The sequence below is a fragment of the Podarcis vaucheri genome (assembly GCF_965113315.1).
Source record: "Podarcis vaucheri genome assembly, chromosome: 9".
Classification (NCBI taxonomy): Eukaryota; Metazoa; Chordata; class Lepidosauria; order Squamata; family Lacertidae; genus Podarcis; species Podarcis vaucheri.
This window is the reverse complement of record NC_138767.1, coordinates 3,652,199-3,672,057: the sequence shown is the minus strand read 5'-3', so window position 1 is coordinate 3,672,057 and position 19,859 is coordinate 3,652,199. Positions and strand designations below refer to the sequence as shown.

The 19,859-nt window shown below is 43.8% G+C and overlaps 1 protein-coding gene across 3 annotated transcripts; it reads left to right on the top strand.

The window, feature by feature from the left end:
* The first annotated feature begins 879 nt into the window (after positions 1–879).
* On the top strand, positions 880–19,341 carry LOC309540065 (C-type lectin domain family 4 member K-like). Of its 3 annotated transcripts, none has more exons than XM_082236690.1 (9): positions 880–994; positions 2,605–2,731; positions 3,389–3,526; positions 5,299–5,406; positions 6,377–6,475; positions 14,465–14,551; positions 15,512–15,672; positions 18,332–18,441; positions 18,919–19,341. In XM_082236690.1, exons 2-9 carry the CDS (start codon positions 2,719–2,721, stop codon positions 19,091–19,093), a joined length of 891 nt encoding a protein of 296 aa, XP_082092816.1. In that variant the 5' UTR covers positions 880–994; positions 2,605–2,718; the 3' UTR covers positions 19,094–19,341. The 3 variants fall into 3 exon arrangements, with proteins under 3 accessions (XP_082092816.1, XP_082092815.1, XP_082092814.1); XM_082236689.1 differs by having other exon boundaries at positions 888–1,012; positions 2,604–2,731; XM_082236688.1 differs by having other exon boundaries at positions 899–1,012; positions 2,600–2,731.
* The last annotated feature ends 518 nt before the right edge of the window (positions 19,342–19,859 follow it).

Sequence of the window (19,859 nt, the reverse complement as noted above, 5' to 3'; positions counted from 1 at the left end):
CACCTCTAACATGCTCCCTTCATTGGAGCACAGACCTTGTGAAGGTGCTCCTCCACCTTTCTTCTGATTACAGGAGAGTTGGAAGCAATAAAATGTTCATGTGCAAAAAACAAAAAAACAAAACCAAACACCTGTGAGACTTTTTCTTTGCCTTTTATGCATCCCAGTGTTCTGCTAACCTGTTCTTCACCATTGCTGACAGAAATTAACGAAGTTTTTTTCTTAATACAATGCTTTCTGGACTCTTCCCACGATTGTTTCTCATTGGAAAAGTAGTACAAGGCCCTGTTGTGCATCTTCCATTGTGGGTCCTTCAGCAATTCAGCAATCTTGTCTTGAGGCCAAGGCAGCGATGCAAGAGTAGCAGAAAGAGAAAAGAAAGGAGGGTATTCAGTAGAAGCCAGCTTATGCGTTCATGCAGATTAAAAAGCAAGAGCCTATCAGGTCAAAATGTATTGCTCGCTGAATTACAGTACACCCCAGTACATCATATCAAAGCTGCAATCCTGCAATAAGCCTAACCTCTGAATAGGCAAATACATGAGCATGTTTATTTGACTAGTAGACATAGATCAATTGCTTCGGAGACTCCCAACTTCGATAGCCAGATCTGCTCAGTTTCCAGACTGCCAATTGGAATAACTCTGACATCAGGGTGGAGGACAGATCCCCTTACACCTCTTTTCCTGTCTTGTGCCAAAGCTCTTTCCTTGCAGCATCTTTGCAAACTGTAGTAACAATTCTTTTTTTGGGGGGGAAGCAATATAGTAGATATGAAATGAACATTTCCCCTGGGTTTATCCTTTCTGTGGAATTCCTATTAGGCATGGCAGATAGCCAATCAGGAAAGAGCATAAGTTGGGTGGGAGGTGTTCCTAGAATGTGGAAGGCTCTACATCACAAGGAAAGCGGTTCTAGGTATTGGGGGGATGAAAGAAACTCATGAAGAAACAGAGGCAGAGAGAAACGTGGAAGCAATACTGTCTCTACAAGGAAAGGCTATGATATTGTGGTATTTTAATTTCAGAAAAAGGCAACTATGGCTATCGTCCCCTGTTCCTTACGGTGAACATCCCAGGGGCCATAATCTACACTAGATCTCTCCAGAATCAAAGACAGAGCTCCAACCACAGAGCGGGACATCTGATGTCAGATCCGCACCCCCTACTGCCATGGAAACCTCTGCAGCCCTAGCCCAGCAATGTTAGAGGCTGGGATCCAATAACTAAATGCTAAAAAATGGAACATTGTTTGGTGAAAGTTTGGTCTAATGTCAGAGGAGGGCCATGAGATGACTTGGATCCAGAGGATCTAATGCCTTCTTGTTTAGGGAAGTTTTTAATGTTTGACGTTTTATTGTGCTTTTAATTTTATGTTGGGAGCCATCCAGAGTGGCTGGGGAAACCCAGCCAGATGTGTAGGGTATAAATAATAAATTATTATTATTATTCACACAACGTATTCCCAAACCAGGAACTCATGCATGCCTGCCCAAGTGTTGGTATAAAGCAATCCCATTTATTTCCCTACCATCGTTTCTAACAGGAAGGAAACGGGTTAAAATATAAAATAAAAATTATAAAATTATAAAATAAAGTAAAATAAAATAATAAAGGGTCTGGATGTGAGCCTATGGGGCAGGGCATTGGACAAGGTGCTACGACCACTTTGGTCCTCCCTCCTGCACACCTCCACACTCACGTCTAAGGCTTGAGTTGGCGGGTGTCAGGATGCGGTCATCAGCTCCCAACTGGTTGCCCAGGAAGGGAAGGCTTCTTACTGTCCTTTTTTAATTTAAAATTTACAGAGAGAGGCTATAGAACCCAGACTCTTGGATAATGATATTGTCCCGAGTGAATCTCAACCTCCCCCATCTCTCCCACTTCCTCATTCCTCATTCATCAACATCACCATCACCACCACCTCTACAGGGGCTGCTATATGCCCTCTGTCTTTGAGCTCTTTGCTCTCCTACTTTTAAGGCTCCATCATTTGGGGGAGCTGCCCTACCAGCTGCCCCCACAAGTGGCCCTGCAAAGTGTAGGTGGGGTGGGAATGGATGGTGCTCTTTTCAATACTACAATCAAGCTGCCATGTTTTTATCAAATCTGTTTTATCTTAAACTAGCAAACACAGTAAATATTGTTTCCACTTGTGATATACCAGTGGTTCAGTGCTCAGGCAATTTGAAGTGTCGTCGCTAAATCTCTTAGTCATCGAGCTGTCAAGATCTATTGCAACTGAATTAACACGTAGAATAAGAAAAACTAAAATTAAAAATACATTGAGAATGCATAATTAAAGCATACCTTTGTAGTAAATGATATACAAAAGAAGACAGTATGTAAATGGCTTAAAGCAGGGCTACAAGAAGAAATGTGAGACTATAACTAGTCCATTCACACATACATAGTTAATAGCCCCAGTCCCACTAATACAAATAATAATAATAAAAAAATTCTATAGAAACTTGCCTGCCAAATTTGGGGGAGCTGCCCTACCAGCTGCCCCCACAAGTGGCCCTGCAAAGTGTGGTTGGGGTGGGAGGAGATGATGTTCTTCTCAATACTACAATCAACCTGCCATGTATTTAAATAAGGCAGGTCTGGGATGTTAGTGCTGCAGCTGAAGACCCCACTGCTCTGTGACTCCTCTTTAAACACCAGACCTTCAGCGGATCAGATGACATGAGGCACCAGTACAATCAACACACATGAAATGGCGGAGGCAGGTAGGTAGCTTCAGACTTTTGTTTTCTCTTCAGGAGAATTCATTGTCTCTGGCCACAGTTCATTCATGGTGGTGGTGGTGGGCCTCCATACTGCTCTTCCAAATAAGTAAGCAGGGCACCATTTCCCATTCCTCCCTGTACTTGTTGCCAGTGGCGGAGCTTCACCAGCACTGGGGGGGTGGGGTGGAGAGAAGGCGGGGAAGGGGCTGGCATGCGTCCTGGGGGTGCAGCATGCCACCTGCAGAGGCGTGGCGCCCAGCGTGGGTGGGGGGCTCAGAAGTGATGGCACCCTACCCGGATCACTTTGCCAGGGGCGGTGCACTTCTCCCGCACTCCTCTTCTTCCACCAGTGCTTGTTGCGTGTAGCACTGCTTCCATTCCAATGCTATTATTCCTCATCTGCTAAAAAGTAAGTTACTCACCTTCCTGTCCGTTGAGGTGAAAATGTGGAACTTACATAATTGACATAACTTAAATGATTCCACCCCACTCATCTGAGTGCAAAGTAAGCACAGTGCTGCTCTGGGCTCCTTTAGCAGAAAGGGCGAGAGAAATCTCTAAAATTAAATAAAAATAAAAATTCATCTACTGAACATTGCTGTACATTGATGGAAATGTGTGTGTGATGTTTCTGCTGCTGCTTCCCACCCCAAACAGCAACTGCGAAAAAAACAGGAAATGTGAAACCAGCAGCAACAGCAAAGCAGCCAGAAAGATTCAGTGGAGTCAAGAAGTTATTCCAACGGAAGAAAAGTGTGCCAAAGGCAGCCCCAGGGAAAAAGCTAACATTTAAGGGTCTGTAGTAGCTTGTTGTTCACAGGATGGAAGGAAAGCAGAAGAAAGGGAGATTGGTGGATGGGAAGGATCTGGACCCAGTCAAGATGGCAACGTGTGCCATGAGTGGGAAAACCTGACCAGCTCTTTGGGCCCAGAGGGGAAACCCACTGGGGAAGGACACAGCACATGTGGAATTTGCTGCCACATAGCTCAGTTGATTAGAGCATGGTGCGGATAATGCCAAAGTCGCAGGTTTGATCCCCATGTGGGACAACTGCACATTCCTGCACTACAAGGGGTTGGACTTGACAACCCCAACTCTACAATTCTATGATTCTTCGATGGAGTGATGGCCACCAACTTGGAAAATGTGCTGGTCCCGGGGGATTACCGTGCGGCGTGGTCCGAGTCCAGTCCGAGGTTGAGGGTGTGGTATGGGGGTTGTCTGTCAAGGCTGAAGCGGGGTCCAAGGCAAGGAGTCGGGTGAGGTCAGGAACTCTGGCAGAAGAGCAGGACAGGGTGCCGGCAGGAACAGGTTGCCAACAATGTTGCTCCCGCAACCTGGGACTGGGCTGGCTGGCTTTTATCTCCTCCGAGGCATAGGGCAGCCCTGGTCCACAGGTGGCTCGCCTCTCCTGGTCTGGAGGCAAGCACTCCTCCTACAGGAACTTAGTTCCCTCCGCCTCTCTGCTCTGAGCCTCTGCAGCTCAGGAGAGGTTGGAGGCTTACTGGACCCAGAGGCAACCTCACCTTCCCTTGACAGGGCTGGGAGAGGAGCACCTGCAGGCAATGGGTCCTCCATCACCTCCGGAGCCAGAGCAGACTCAGCTGGTGCCTGCTCCTGAGGATCCGGCACAGGTGCGGGCCCTTCAGGTTCAAGCCCCAGCCCTGGCTCAGCCGGTCCTGAAGGTGGGGACTCCTGTGCAGGCTGGGATTCCTCAGGTTCAGCCTCTGAATCCGATTCCCAGGCCATCACAGAACACTTTAAGAGGGGCTTAGGCAAATTCATGCCAGATTAGGCTATTGATGCCTGCTAGCCACAATGCCTGTGTTAGACCTCCACTGTTGGAGGGAGCATGTCTCTCAGTGCCAGTTCCTGGACATTCCCTGCAGGTGGGGAGAGTGCTCCTGTACTCACAACCTGCTTGCGGTGCATCTGACTGGCTTCTGTGAGAACAGGAAGCTTGACTAGATGGGTCTTGGGTCTCATCCAGCAGTCAGGCTCTTCTGATGTTCTTAGGAGCAAAAATCTGGTCTTTGAGTCCACTCTCTTGCTGGCTATGACACACACTGTGTGAAATCCATGTTGCAGATATTAATATTGTGCAGCCTGAAGCGACTGGGTGTCTGGAAAAATGACCCCTTTTGGAAATGAAGCATTGCACAGGCCCATGAAAATATTGTTCAATTTTTACTAGCAGAACTCTTCAAAATAAAACAGATCCAAATGATAGATCCAAAGATATTCATACAATGTCTTGTGCTGTTCAGCACAGGCTCAGCACCTTAGAAAATATGAAATGATCCAAACAGACCTAGAAGCAGAGGTCTGTCTCTCCCACAGCCTTCAATCCAGCCTCCATCAGCCTTAGGCGGCTTACTCTCCCTTCAGGAGGGCTTTATTTACATATTCACTCCATGGAGTTTGGACTCAAAGGCAACTTCCTTCAAAATGGAGATTTGCTTGTCGAGCTGAACAGGTTACTGTGAAAATCTTGTTTGTTGGGATTGCAGTGGGATGTTGGCTATGGATGATTAAAGCATCATTTTCTTTTCTTTTGTCCTTCAAGAAAGGCTCATTGGTGCAAAAGCAATCCTCTATTCTCCGTACGCTCTATATGCTGCCATGATGGTTCTTGTGGGCTGCATCGTTGTCTCAAGTATTATGATCGTCTTGTGTAAGTAACACTTGCAGGGAGCACGGTGGAAGCCTTCAAGTTGACTCTGGCTTCTCTGCTTCACTGTCAACCTTTCGAAAAGAGAAGGCGCAGTCCAAACTCTGCCGAGGCCCACTTCCTCTCATTGGTTTCAGTAGGTGAGGTAAAGGCCTGGCTAAATCTTTCCCATTGAAATCAATTTTTCTCCACTGCTGCCCCTCAATAACCACTTAAATACTTGGTGTGGACAAGACAGTTACTCCGATGTGAACAAAACTGAAATATACTCGAGTGTGGATTTCATGCTCTATATTCAGCTCATAGTAGTGAGGAATTGAAGTTCCCCCGAAATGTCTGCTTTATATATATTATTTACACAAGGGGCTCCACGTGATTGGCGAATTCTAGGATTCTCCTGTAGGCCAATCAGGTTGCAGATTCACTTCCACCTAGAGTTGGATTGGGTGGCTCCTGCGGACCAATCAGACTGCTGCATTCTGGATCCTATTGTGTTTGTTTTTTTAAAAAAAAATATTTAATAATGGATCCTATTGTTCTAGGACCAATCAGGCTGCTGCATTTTGGATCCTATTCAACTCAGTACATAACAAAACCCATTGCCTTTTTAAAACTTGTTGTTATCTTTAGCTTGTTGTTTAAGCAGGGGCGATACTAGGCTTTATTTCACCCAGGTGAATGCCTCCATTTGGCAAACACACCCAATGCACATTTGTGTGCACACCGTCAGGCTCGGAGCCTCAATGGCGTTCCTCTGGAGGCCTCATCCCATGTGAAAAACCTGGCTAGCCCCCTCCCCCCCTTGTAGTTACGGCTCTGTCTTAAGTGAGCTGTGAAGGCTTCTTCCTGTCTCAGCTTGTGTGGCTGGAGAAATCTCCAAAATCTCTGCGTGTGAAAGCAAAGCTGTACTTCCACTTGGCATGACTAGTATCAGAACATTCGTATAAATTTCCCCCTCTCACCTTTCCATTAGATAAACGTGAAGTGAGAAAAAGAACCATCTTTCTCAAAGGAGTGAATGAGATTTCAGATTACATGGGCAGGAAGTATCCAGAACTCCTGACTTTGGAAGGTAAGCAACGAGTTGCAGCTGGGATGCTGAGCCTCCCCACTCAGCCCCTCCAACCATATTTTCTCCCAGCAGAGCATACTCCCACTGGTATGTCTCTGCTGGGACAGAAACCACAGGATGATGGGTGGGTTGCAGTGGTATATCGGTGGGTAGAATAAGTTTTTATTTTAACTGTCTTCGGCAAGGCATCTTGGAATCCGAACCCCCCCCCCCGACACACACACACACAACAGGCAGCCAGGGAAAAATAGACAGCAAAAGCCCTTAAAGGTAAAGGGACCCCTGACCATTAGGTCCAGTTGTGACCAACTCTGGGGTTGCAGCGCTCATCTCTCTGTATTGGCCAAGGGAGCTGGCATACAGCTTCCGGGTCATGTGGCCAGCATGACTAAGCCGCTTCTGGCGAACCAGAGCAGAGCACGAAAACGCCGTTTACCTTTCGGCAGGAGCAGTACCTATTTATCTACTTGCGCTTTGATGTGCTTTCGAACTGCTAGGTGGCTAGGAGCAGGGACCGAGCAACGGGCGCTCACCCCGTCGAGGCAATTCGAACCACCGACCTTCTTTTTTTTTATAATAATTTTTATTGCATTTTTCCAAATTACAGAAAGAACAAAAGAATGAACAGAATAGAAAAAAAAGAAAGAAAAAAAAGAACAGAAAATCACAACCATTTCAGGAACTTATTTCAAATTTCCATTGGACTTCCCCTCATCTCCCACATAATGCATTCTTGATAATAAGGTTATCAGCAAATTATACCCTTATTTCGTGTGTTTCTTTATATTTTCAGTTGCAATTTAAGTTTAAATCTCTTATTCTCCATTTACTCTAAAAATATAACATAATGTCGTTTTTACCCATTTAAACTTTGATTCTTTCATAAATGTTGTCCAATTTCATAAATAATTAAATTTCGTTGCTGGGGCTAACGTTCCAAATCATACGGCATCTTATGATTCATACAACTTATAGTACTTTTGCAGATAGTCTTTAAATTTTTTCCAGTCCTCCTCCATTGCCTCTTCTCCCAGGTCTCGGATCCTTGCAGTCATCTCGGCTAATTCCATGTAGTTCATCAATTGCGTCTGCCAATCCTCCAGTGTGGGCAAATCTTGGGTCTTCCAATGCTTGGCGATAAGAATTCTTGCTGCTGTTGTAGCATACATAAAAAAGTTCTATCCTTTTTTAACACCTTCTGGCCGACAATGCCCAGAAGGAAGGTCTCTGGTTTCTTGGGAAAGGTGTACTTGAACACCTTTTTTAACTCGTTATAGATCATTTCCCAGAAGGCCTTCAATCTTGGACAAGTCCACCAGAGGTGAAAGAATGTCCCCTCAGCTTCCTTACATTTCCAACATTTATTATCGGACAAATGGTATATCTTAGCCAGTTTGACCGGGGTCATGTACCACCTGTATACCATTTTCATAATATTTTCTTTCAGAGCATTACATGCAGTAAATTTCATACCGGTGGTCCATAACCTCTCCCAATCTTCAGACATGATATTATAACCAATGTCCTGAGCCCATTTTATCATTGCTGATTTAACTATCTCATCCTGGGTGTTCCATTTAAGCAGCAAGTTGTACATTCTCGATAATAACTTGGTCTTTGGTTCTAGCAACTCTGTCTCAAGTTTCGATTTTTCCACCTGGAATCCTGTTTTTTTATCTAGCTTAAAAACCTCATTAATTTGGGCATAGTGTAGCCAATTTTGCACCTTATCCTTTAATTTTTCAAAGCTCTGCAACCTCCAATTACCTCCAATATTTTCTATTATTTCCCAATATTTCGGCCAGTATGCCTCCATATTGGGTGTTTTCCGAGCTTTGGCCTCTATTGGTGAAATCCACCTCGGAGTTTTGCTTTCCAATAAGTCTTTATATTTTTTCCAGACCATATATATTGCTTTTCTGACAATATGGTTTTTAAACATTCCATGTGTTTTCCCCTTGTCATACCACAAATACGCATGCCAACCTAACGAATTATTGAAGCCTTCCAGATCTAGGACATCAGTGTTTTCCAATAAAATCCAATCTTTCATCCAGCAGAAGGCCGCAGCTTCATAATATAACCTTAAGTCTGGCAGGGCAAACCCCCCTCTCTCCTTTGCATCAGTTAGTATTTTAAACTTTATTCGGGGCTTTTTGCCCTGCCAGACAAACCTAGAAATATCCTTCTGCCACTTTCCAAAACATTCCACTCTGTCCACAACCTGCAAGGCTTGAAACAAAAACAACATCTTTGGCAAAACGTTCATTTTTATAGCTGCAATTCGGCCTAACAAGGATAGTTTCAATCTTGACCAAATTTCTAAATCTTTTTTAACTTCTGACCAACATTTCTCATAATTATCTTTAAATAGATTCAAATTCTTAGAAGACAGATTGACCCCCAGATATTTCACTTTTTTAACAATGTTTAGTTCTGTTTCCTTCTGAAACCCCTCTGTTTCAGTAACTGTCAAATTTTTCCCTAACACCTTAGTTTTTTGTTTGTTCAACTTAAAACCCGCCACCCGACCAAATTTCTGAATCAATTCCAAAACTCTTTTTGTACTAGGTTCTGGCTCCTGTAATGTTAAAACCAAGTCATCTGCAAATGCTTTCAGTTTATATTGTTTCGCTCCGACCCGTATTCCTTGTACCTGCCGATCCTCCCTTATCATATTCAGCAAAACCTCCAGAACTGATATAAACAATAAAGGGGATAGGGGGCACCCCTGGCGTGTTCCTTTTTCAATATGAAGTTCTTCTGTCACCACATTGTTCACTATCAACTTAGCTTTTTGTTCTGAATAGATTGCTTCTATTCCATTCTCAAACCCCCTTCCCACTCCCATCCCTTCCAAGTTTTTCTTCATAAATTTCCAAGAGATGTTGTCGAAGGCCTTCTCCGCATCAATAAAAATAACACTGCTTTAGTGTTAATATTTGTTTGTAAAAGTTCCAGAATATCGATAATGTTCCTGGTGTTATCAAACAAATGTCTGCCTGGGAGAAAGCCTGCTTGGTCCTTATGGATTACTTCGTTTAATACTTTTTTAAATCTGTTAGCCAAAATATCCGCAAATATTTTGTAATCCACATTTAGGAGTGAGATGGGACGGTAGTTCTTAAGTTGAGTCTTTTCAGTTTCCACTTTGGGTATCAGTGTGATGAATGCTTCTTTCCACGTGTCTGGTGCCCTCCCTCCCCCCATAATCTGGTTGCAAACCTCCATTAATGGTTGTATCAAATAGTCTTTTAACATCCTGTAGTACTTGGAGGTGAGTCCATCAGGGCCTGGAGATTTGCCTAGTTGCATATTCTGGATGGCATCCTCGATTTCCTGTTGTGTTATTTTGCAGTTCAAGATTGATCTTTTCTCTTGAGATAGTTTTGGTAGGCCATTGTCTTTCAAAAATTGTTCTATCTCAGTTGCTTCCTCGGACCCTTGTGTATACAGTTTTTTAAAATATTTCTGGAAACACTTTCTAATTTCTCCCGGTTTCTGAATGTTTTTCCCTTCAACTTCTAAGTTGGTAACATAATTTAATTTTTGTCTCTTTTTCAACTGCCAAGCTAGCAGTTTCCCACATTTATTCGCAGATTCAAAAGATCTTTGTTTCATTTGTTTGATTTTCCATTCCACTTCTTGGTTAATCAATTTCGCATATTGTGACTGGTGAAATTTGATTTCTCTTAAAGTCTCTTTTGATTTTGGATTCAATCTTAATTTTTTCTCTCCATCTCTTATCTTCTCCAATATCTTGTCTTTTTTACCATTCCAAAATTTTTTCTTGATCGTATTCTGTTGTATCAGAAACCCTCTCATGACAGCTTTGCTTGCGTCCCAGATTATTCTTTTTTCCACCGAGGTATTCAAGTTAATTTCAAAATAGTCCTTTAAAGCTTTTTGGGCCTTCTTTACAATCTCTTGATCTCTTAACAGGTTGTCATTCATTTTCCATCTGAAGGAGTCGGCAGTAGTAAATCTCATTTCCATTTTCAAAGCGTTATGGTCGGAGCAAGTCTTTGGGCAGATTTCTATTTTTGTAGTCTTAGGTGCCAGCCCTCTAGTTGCCCAGATTTGGTCGATTCTTGTCCATGACAGGTGGGCCTCAGAAAAGAAAGTTCCTTCTTTACCTAGGGGGTTTCTCGTCCTCCATAAATCAATTAGGTCCATATTGTCAGTTAGTTCAAAGAAAGTTTTTGGTAGTCTTCCATCTTTGGTCAGATTCTGATTCTGTGACTTATCCATAAAAGTAGAGACGACCCCATTCATATCTCCCATCATAATGATGTTGGAATAGTCCAGATAGTCCAGTAGTGTCTCATGCAGCTTCTTATAAAATTCTGATTTCCCCTCATTTGGTGCATAAATTCCTAATATCAAAACTTTCTCTCCTTGAGTCGAAATTTCAATAGCCAGGATTCTTCCTTGTTCATCTTTGAACAAAAATTTTGGTGATAAATTCTCCTTGGCGTAGATCACCACGCCTCTCTTCTTAACTCTATCTGATGAGATGAATTCTTGGCCTAATCTTTTATTTATTAACACCTTCCTGTGTAACCTGGTCACATGGGTTTCTTGCAAGCAAATTATGTCCAAATTCTCTTTCTTTAGAATATGGAAGATCCTTTTGCGTTTTTCTGGGGAATTCGCGCCATTAATGTTCCAACTATACAGCTGCAGAGACATCCTGTATCAATCTGTTGTTACTCTTATTGGGCGTCTTCTTTTTTGTCCAAATCCGAGGGTGGTAACTCTTTTCCAGACTCTGGTGGTGGCCAAATAGCTACCACTCCTTTCTGCAAGTCTTCTCCGTGGTCGTGTAGGAACTTCTGGCTGTCCTCTTTCGTTTTGATTTTTATCTTCTTTCCTTTGTATTTGAATGAGAGGCCTTGTGGAAACTCCCACCTGTATGGTATTCCGTTACCTCTCAAAAGTCCAGCTAGGTCAGTGTAGTTAGATCTGAGATCCAGTAATTGTTTAGGAATATCCTTGTAGATTTGTGCTCTTCTGTCCTGGATCTCAAGTGCTTTGTTAAAATGTAGGTCAAGTAGCTTGTCTCTCTCCTGCTTAGTCCTTAAGATAATCAAACAGTCTCTAGGTCTGTCCTTCCCAACAGCCCTTCCCAATCTGAATGCAGTTGTTATTTTAAAGTCTGTATCTTCGTTTATACCCCAGAATTTAGAAAATTTTGCTGTTAAGAAGCCAGTCAAGTCCTCTTTCTCAATCTCTGGGATAGAGCGTAATCTCAAATTATTTTCCCTGTTTCGCAGTTCCACCAAAGACAGATAGGCCTGCTGGTCAGTAATATGTTTATGGAGCGGCCTTACCTCTCCTTTCAATTCCTCCACTTCTTTAGTTGCTGCTTCTGCTTTTTCATTCGCAGCCTCGGCCAATTTTCGATTTTCAGATACAACGTCCTTTAGATTTCCAATATCTTGTGAATGCTTAGCCACCTGTTCAGAGAGTTTGGTAATTGAAGATGTGGCTAAGTCAATTTTTGCAGTTTGATCATCCACTTTTTTGTTCAAAATTGCAAATTGTTGTAACATTTCCTCTAGGAGAGTGTTAGATCCCCCAGCTGCCATATCTTCACTTGTTAACTGTTCAGGTTCTTCAGCTGGGGTTGTTGGTGATGGTACAGCCTGTAGAACCGCAGGGACTGAAGATCTGCGAGCCTGGGAAACCAGAGTTGTTTGTACCAATTTGCCTTTCCCTGCTTTCGACGCAGCTCTTGTTTTTACTCGGTCGCTCATTCCACACCTGTCTTTGGATTCAAGGTCAAACTGTCAAAAGTTCCATGGGAAAGACAGGCCTCAGAGTGAATAACCAGACCACAGAGAGACAAAACAAAGTTGGTTCTCAGGAAATTGTAAATCCCAAACTCCACTAGAGGGAGTATTGTTCAGTTCATGAAAGAAGAAACAAAGTTTCAGTCGCCATTAAAGTTCCTGCAGTTAAATAAATTAACCATAGTCTTTAGAGAAGACCTTTTCCCTCTGGCAGAGCCCTCTCAATTTTGCCACAATAGTTTCTTAAAAGGTGCAAAATACAGTTGCTTAATTGTATCCACCAGTAATGCCTCTAAGTATCCGTTTCAGCTTTGTAAGTGTATCCGCAAAACAACCTTTTGCCCACTGCAAGTCCGGGACTAGGGGTTTTCAAGTCTTTAAAGTTTTTTAAAAGTCTAACAGAGGAGAAAAACCCCAAACAGAGTAAACACAATAGCAGGAAAATAAAGATAACTTGCCTTTCCTTTCAGTTTCCAACTTCTCCAGACGTATGCTGTCTCTCATTTAAAAACCCTTTTGTACTGCTTCCAGCTTGTCAGTTCCTTTGCCTTTGATCACTAAGCACCACCGGGAGACGGACTTCCTTTTTCTCGTCTCCCGCTTTCAGCCGAATTCACGAATTTGTAATCCAATCTCAAATAAATCTTACTCACGAGTAGTTAATTTGTAATCCAATGTAAAGGAAGAAAGGTCGGCGCTCATCCGTAACAGCCGCGCGGCTTCACTCCCGCAGAAAGAGCGATGAATCCACAGCACCGCTTCCCCTCCGCGCTTCCGGAGCCCCTTACGGGGTCCCTTCTTCGTTTTGGGGGTCGCTCTGGGTGCCCGCCGGATCCCACGGCCACGAGCTCACTCTGCTCGTGGTTTAACTTAATGGGTCGTCGCTTTGCCGTAGCGAACGACCCTTTTCTGCGGAGCCCCTCTTCGCTGCGCAAAGAGGACCGCCATTACTCGTTTCGCGCCGCCTCCGGAAGTCCCGAACCACCGACCTTCTGATTGGCAAGAGCTTTTGCTGTGGTTTAACCACAGCAAAAGCTCTTACCAATGTCTTTTATTCAATATTCACAGAGAGAGGCTTAGAAAGGCAGCCTCTAGGAGTAATGGCATTGCTCGGAATAATCTCCTCCCCTCTTCCCTTCTCGCTTGTCAACAGCCCCACCCCCCTTACAGTGGCTGCTTAAGGCCATTTGTCTCTTAGCTCTCTGCTCTCCTACTTTCAATGCTTCCCTGGTTCTGGGAGAAGGGGGGTCTGGAATGCTTTCTAGTGATAACATGTCAGCCAGCTGCCCCAGCACTGCTTCCTATCCCCTTTCCCCATTCTTTCCCAGCTTTGCCCCTCATCTATCTCTGAGCTGGGACCTTCTGCAAACCACTATTGTAAATCTATACTGTCTTCCTCTTCTCTGAAAGTTTGAGGATGAGGTGTCCACCATTCCTCCTCAGTCCAGTCCCTGACACTGTCTGTCTGTCTCGTCCCTCATCCCAAATGGAGCCCAGGGCAGCAAATCCACCCATAGAAACTCTTATTTTAATGTTTGGGTGGGGTGAGTGCTCTAAAAGCAGTTACAGTTAGGACATCTTTTAAAAAGTACATTTAAAGCAATAAAAAAATTCTCTCTACCAGTGATCTCAGGGGTGCCTGGAACAATGTCCTTCAGCCATTAAATGTTTGGGTAAACAGGAATGTTTTCAAATTCCTCCCAAAAAACAATTACAGAGACAGTCTCACAAACAGGGGGCCACCACTGGAAAGGTCCTATCATAAGATAACATCAACCTGGCAGCCCTTGGCGGCCGCACCACCACAAAGGCCTTGCTTGATGATCATAGGGTCCATGATGGTGGATATTGCGGAAGGTGCAATGTTCGCAAGGAGGATGGTATGTAACATGAGGTTCCACTGTACTCGCCTGTAGTCTTGCTGACACAGCCCTATCTAACTTTGTTTACTGCTAACGTCTATTGTGCCTTTGTGGCCTTTGCCTGGATACATTTTGTTCCAATGCTGTTATCAACAGAGCTGTTTGAGCTTTATGTATATAGCTGTTTGAGTTTATGTGATAGGGGGTGGTGGTAATTGACTTCCACTACCTCAAAACTGAGTGGGGATTGGAACACACACAAAAAAAATAAGGATAAGACTGTAGCTAGTTGCTTGAGATTTCCCTGACTTGAATTTTTGCAATCTTTTAAGATGTTGACAGAATTAACGTAGCTACGAATTTATCATTGAGGCTGAGTGAAGAGAACAAAAAAAATCAGGAACTGCAAGTTGCAATTGGTAAGTTACTCTGAGACTGTGATGCTGAATGATGCAGGGAGAGCCCATTACAAAACAAAAACAAAAACCTGTTATTGACTTTAGAGGGGTGCTGCAAACCTCTGTATCTGCCACTCAACTTAAACTGGTTCCAAAAACCTGTCTGCAAGATGCCAAGCAGTGGAAATCTCTTCTGCAACCACTGCTGTTCAAATGCTGTTCTTTATATATCACACTTAAAAACAGTTCTGAAAGCTTTTAAAATGAATGAGCCACATACAGGTCTAATTTTACAGCAGACCTGGCAGAGCTCACACATACCTCTCAACCTGTGTCTGGTACTTTTGTCTGTCTGTGTAGATTTGCTAGAAAACTGGCTAACAAATTTTCAATGCATGTAAAAAGAGAAACAGAAGAAAATGAATTATATATCTCGGTGAAAATAGGCTAATGTTGTTGGTGGTTAGAATAAACAATCGAATCCTGTTGCAAACTTTCTTCTTAACATAAGTCATTAATGTAACTCGTTAATATAATATATAATAAAATATACTGAGACTTTGTAGTACAGTGGTACCTCGGGTTAAGTACTTAATTCATTCCGGAGGTCCGTTCTTAACCTGAAACTGTTCTTAACCTGAAGCACCACTTTAGCTAATGGGGCCTCCCGCTGCCACTGCACCACTGGAGCACAATTTCTGTTCTCATCCTGAAGCAAAGTTTTTAACCCGAGGTAATATTTCTGGTTAGCGGAGTCTGTAACCGGAAGTGTATGTAACCTGAAGCATATGTAACCCGAGGTACCACTGTATAACAAGGTCTTGGTATATCACCTGTTTCACATTATAAATAATGCTTAAAGCTCTGCAGAGACATTCAAGCTATCTTCTGATGAATATCCTTTCTCTCTCTCTCTCTCTCTCTCTCTCTCTCTCTCTCTCTCTCTCTTTATTCCTCACATATTTGTGGCTTGACGGAAAGATGACATTTTGGGAAGGCTTGAGCAACATTGGACGGTGTATAACAAGAAGTTATACTTGTTTGATATCTTTAAACCACCCAGAACTTGGCAAGACTGTGCAGATTATTGTGCGGGAAAACCTTTCTCCGGAATGATTAATGTTGAAAGTAGAGATGAGGAGGTTGGTTGGATGCTGGAATACACACAAAGCAGGGACAGCCCATCACAGTATGATGACTACATAGCCTTCAAGTCCTATAACAGCTGCTTCTTGCTCCTCTCCTCCGCGAGCAGTAAGAAGTCACATTGACCATGGGTTTGTGATGTTTTCTGTAATATCCATTAAGGAGGAGGAGAGCTAGAGCTAGTCACAAAGCAGTTACTCATTCCCCAGTAAGCAATAGTGTACTAACTCTACCCTCTACCCACTGGCTACACATTGACTGCCAGTATTAAAACAGAAGATTATATCACTTTATTTGGACAGTCACAAATTAAAGTTCAAACTAGATGGGGGTACTGTGGCGATCACACAGGGTCCCCAGTCGTTTGACGGTCTATTGATCCCTGTGCCACCACTGTGATTGCCTATTCGCTGCCACCAACCCGTTTCTCTCGGGTACACACGGAGTCCAGACAGTTGTTAACATTAACAAATAACCAAGTTTATTTTTATAAGCATGAACAAGTTTAAGGTTTCAGTTAATTTTTCTTGTCAGTTTCTTAATCGTGGTTTCTTTACTGACCTATACGTTCCTAACAACTTCAAACTGATTATCCCAACTATCTATCTGACTCCACCTAACAGTTCCTCTCACTCCCTCACCACACAACTCGACCAACCCACAGACTTATCCTCCCTCTTCCTTCTCCAGCTCCCAACTCCCAGCTGACTTCCACACAACTCCAACTCTAACTCTAATTCTTCTCCTTGGGTTCCCACTGGCCAATCACTTCACACTCATTTAACCCTTTCCTTATGACCCACCTAGGAGGGCAAACGCCACAGGTACCTTTTTTGGGGGGAAGCAGCTCCCCAAAGTTGAGGTGAAGAGGTGTGGTGGGGCTGATTTTCAATGTGGTGGCCTGAGGAGGATCTAATTATTTTTCTTACTTAAAAGCAAAGCAATGGCTAAGCGGTGCTCCAGATGTCTGCAAACGAGCGCCTTGAAACTGGCGAAATGGTGTGACGGCAGCTGGAATACTGGCACACAGTTCTGGTTGCCTCACCTCAAAAGCATATTCCTGGGCATGCAAAACGATTGAGCAGGTGGAGCAATGACTCTGTGAGGAAGGATCACATGAAAGAGGTGTATTTTGCTTCATGTAGAAGAGGAAGAAGAGTTTGGATTTGATATCCCACTTTATCACTACCCTAAAGGACCGTATAGTTAAAGTCATGGTTTTCCCAGTAGTGATGTATGGAAGTGAGAGCTGGACCATAAAGAAGGCTGATCGCCAAAGAATTGATGCTTTTGAATTATGGTGCTGGAGGAGACTCCCATGGACTGCAAGAAGATCAAACCTCTCCATTCTGAAGGAAATCAGCCCTAAGTGCTCACTGGAAGGACAGATCGTGAAGCTGAGGCTCCAAGACTTTGGCCACCTCATGAGAAGAGAAGACTCCCTGGAAAAGACCCTGATGTTGGGAAAGATGCAGGGCACAAGGAGAAGGGGACTACAGAGGACGAGATGGTTGGATAGTGTTTGCGAAGCTACCAGCATGAGTCTGACCAAACTGCGGGAGGCAGTGGAAGACAGGAGTGCCTGGCGTTCTCTGGTCCAGGGGGTCACGAAGAGTCAGACACGACTAAACAACTAAACAACAAGAAAGGAGTCTCAAAGCGGCTAACATTCTCCTTTCCCTTCCTCCCCACAACAAACACTCTGTGAGGTGAGTGGGGCTGAGAGACTTCAGAGAAGTGTGACTGGCCCAAGGTCACCCAGCAGCTGCAGGTGGAGGAGCGGAGACGTGAACCCGGTTCCCCAGATTACGAGTCCACCACTCTTAACCACTACACCACACACTGGTAGAGAAAGAGCGTAGAGAAAAGTCTTTCTCCTTGTCTCATAATGCCAGAACTTAGGGACATCCAATGAAGCCAAACTTTGGAAGATTCAGGCCAGACAAAAGAACTTCACACAACACATAATGAATTTGCTCTCACTGGAAGTAGTGATGGCTACTAACTTGGATGGTCTAAAAAGAAGTTTAGACAAATTTGTGGGAGAAAGGTATATCAATGGCTAATAGACACAAAGAATATATTATGCTTCCACTGTTGGAGGTATTATTCCACTCAGTACCAGTTCCTGGGAATCCCAGGTGAGGAGAATGTTGTTGCACTCTCAGTCCTCTTGTAGGCTTCTCATAGGCATATGGCTGGCCATTGTGAGAACACGATCCTGGCCTAGATGGCCCCATCTATCAGTAATTGATTAGTGTACTTTCTCCTCCAGCAGGAGAAAGACCATGCTTCCACTGGAACCTCCTGGACGGAGTCTTCAGAACCAGAGGAGAGCAATGTGACCTACTGAGACCTTGAGGGAGGTGGCAAAATGGGGTCCTCTGGTGTGACTGATCTGTCCTCTAAGCCTTCCATGAATTTTGTATGCATTGGGGCGTCTTTTCAGACATTTCAAGGAAATATGCACAGGGCAAGGGCAAATCCTGCTATTGTGATGTGTCCCCCCCCCCAACATTATATCCCCACTAAATATCTGTAAGGAGCTATTGTCTTATTGGGCAAGGGATGTTGTCCAAAAAACATTTAAGAAAAATATCTATAGCTTTTTTGTTTGTCTGTTTTCAGTAAATATTTTATTATTTTCTTCTGCAGTTATATTTGGAATTACAACTCAAAGGCGCAACTCATGATTTCTGGATTGGACTGTATAAAAGGGGTAAAGAATGGTCATGGATTGATGCAACCCATTGGTTTCCTGAACAGTAAGTCTAAACAAATTTCTTCTAAGGTCTGGGTTATACAACATTGTGTGTGTGTGTGTGTGTGTGTGTGTGTGTGTGTGTGTGTGTGTGTAAAATGTATATATATATGTGTATGATTTTTTGGGAAACCAAAACCAGTGGTGGATATATGCCAAGATCCACCACTGGGTTTGGTTTCCAGAAAACCTAGATATTCATTTCAAATTTGAAAGGGAAGTTTGTAAAAGGCTAGGACTGTGTTGTCTTGGAACATGTATATGTTCTCAGGGTACAATGTGCAATCCAGCTTAAAGGCCATTTCAGGAGAAGAGAGAGGAAGAGCCATCGCCACAGTTGCCAGACCATGCTGGCCCGAGGATGTGGCTTTGCTCAACTCCTCCAGCTCAAAGAAAAACCTTTCTCTGCAGCCCACACCATCTCCATGCCAATAGAAGCCAGCGGACATCTAAATTGATTCATGCTTCCTCTTCTTTTCAGATACTGGATGCCTGGGCAGCCAAATAACAAGGGCGTTGCACGTCCAGGAACTGAGAACTGCGTTGGACTAATTAAAAATTGTGCTACCAAGCTGAAATGTTGGCATGATGCCCTCTGCTCTTCTACAAAAAAATGCATTTGTAAGATGCTTCCTCAAAAGAAGTGGCTTCCATGAAACTGGATTCTAAGATCTCTGTAAAAAAAAACAACAACAATTGATGATGGAGAAAAAGCCCACCCCCTTAAAAAAATAAATAAATGCAGAGGCAACTAAAATGGGTGGTTATTCAGCTCAGCGCTCTGACATCAGGTCCTAAGAATACATTGTTTCTGCTTTCTTGAGGCTTAAACAAGGCACCTTATTTGCCAACTGCAAAAACTTAAGTAGCTTCATGAAATAAAGCATAGAAGAATCCAACCACACTCCATTTGCTATTGTACTTAATTGAGATGAGAATCCTGAAGTTAGGTTGTGAGGGAGAACCAATGTTGTTGAATCACCCATCCAGAGATGAGCAATGCTCTTAAACTCCTCCATCACGTTCCAAACAAAACAAAAAACAAAACAAAACAAAAGAACCCCTCCCAATTTACTCTGCCTGCTCCCAGTTTGGGTTGGTGTTATCCACCTCCCCCCACTTTAGTGCCTGTTTGAAACTGGAAAAGTGTTGGGTCCTTCAGAGCCAAGCCTTCCCTGCCCTCCCCCTCCTCCCAGCATCCTCCCAGACTCAGTGGCAGAGCTTCATGCTCCGGACAGGGGGTGGAGAGCAGGTGGGGGCAGGGCTGGCGTGTGTCCCAGTGGTGTGAATCCTGGGGGTGTGGCGTGGCGTGGCACCCATAGGGGCATGGATTCCAACGCAGGGGGGGGCAGCTATGATGGCACCCCGCTGGGATCGTGCTGCCGGGGGCAGTGCGCTCCCTCCGCACTCCTCTTCCTCCGC

Coding starts and splice junctions, on each gene's coding strand:
- LOC309540065 (XM_082236690.1), top strand. Junction 5,407..6,376: donor AAGTATTATGATCGTCTTGT/GTAAGTAACACT, acceptor CCTTTCCATTAG/ATAAACGTGAAGTGAGAAAA. Junction 18,442..18,918: donor ACCCATTGGTTTCCTGAACA/GTAAGTCTAAAC, acceptor TCTTCTTTTCAG/ATACTGGATGCCTGGGCAGC.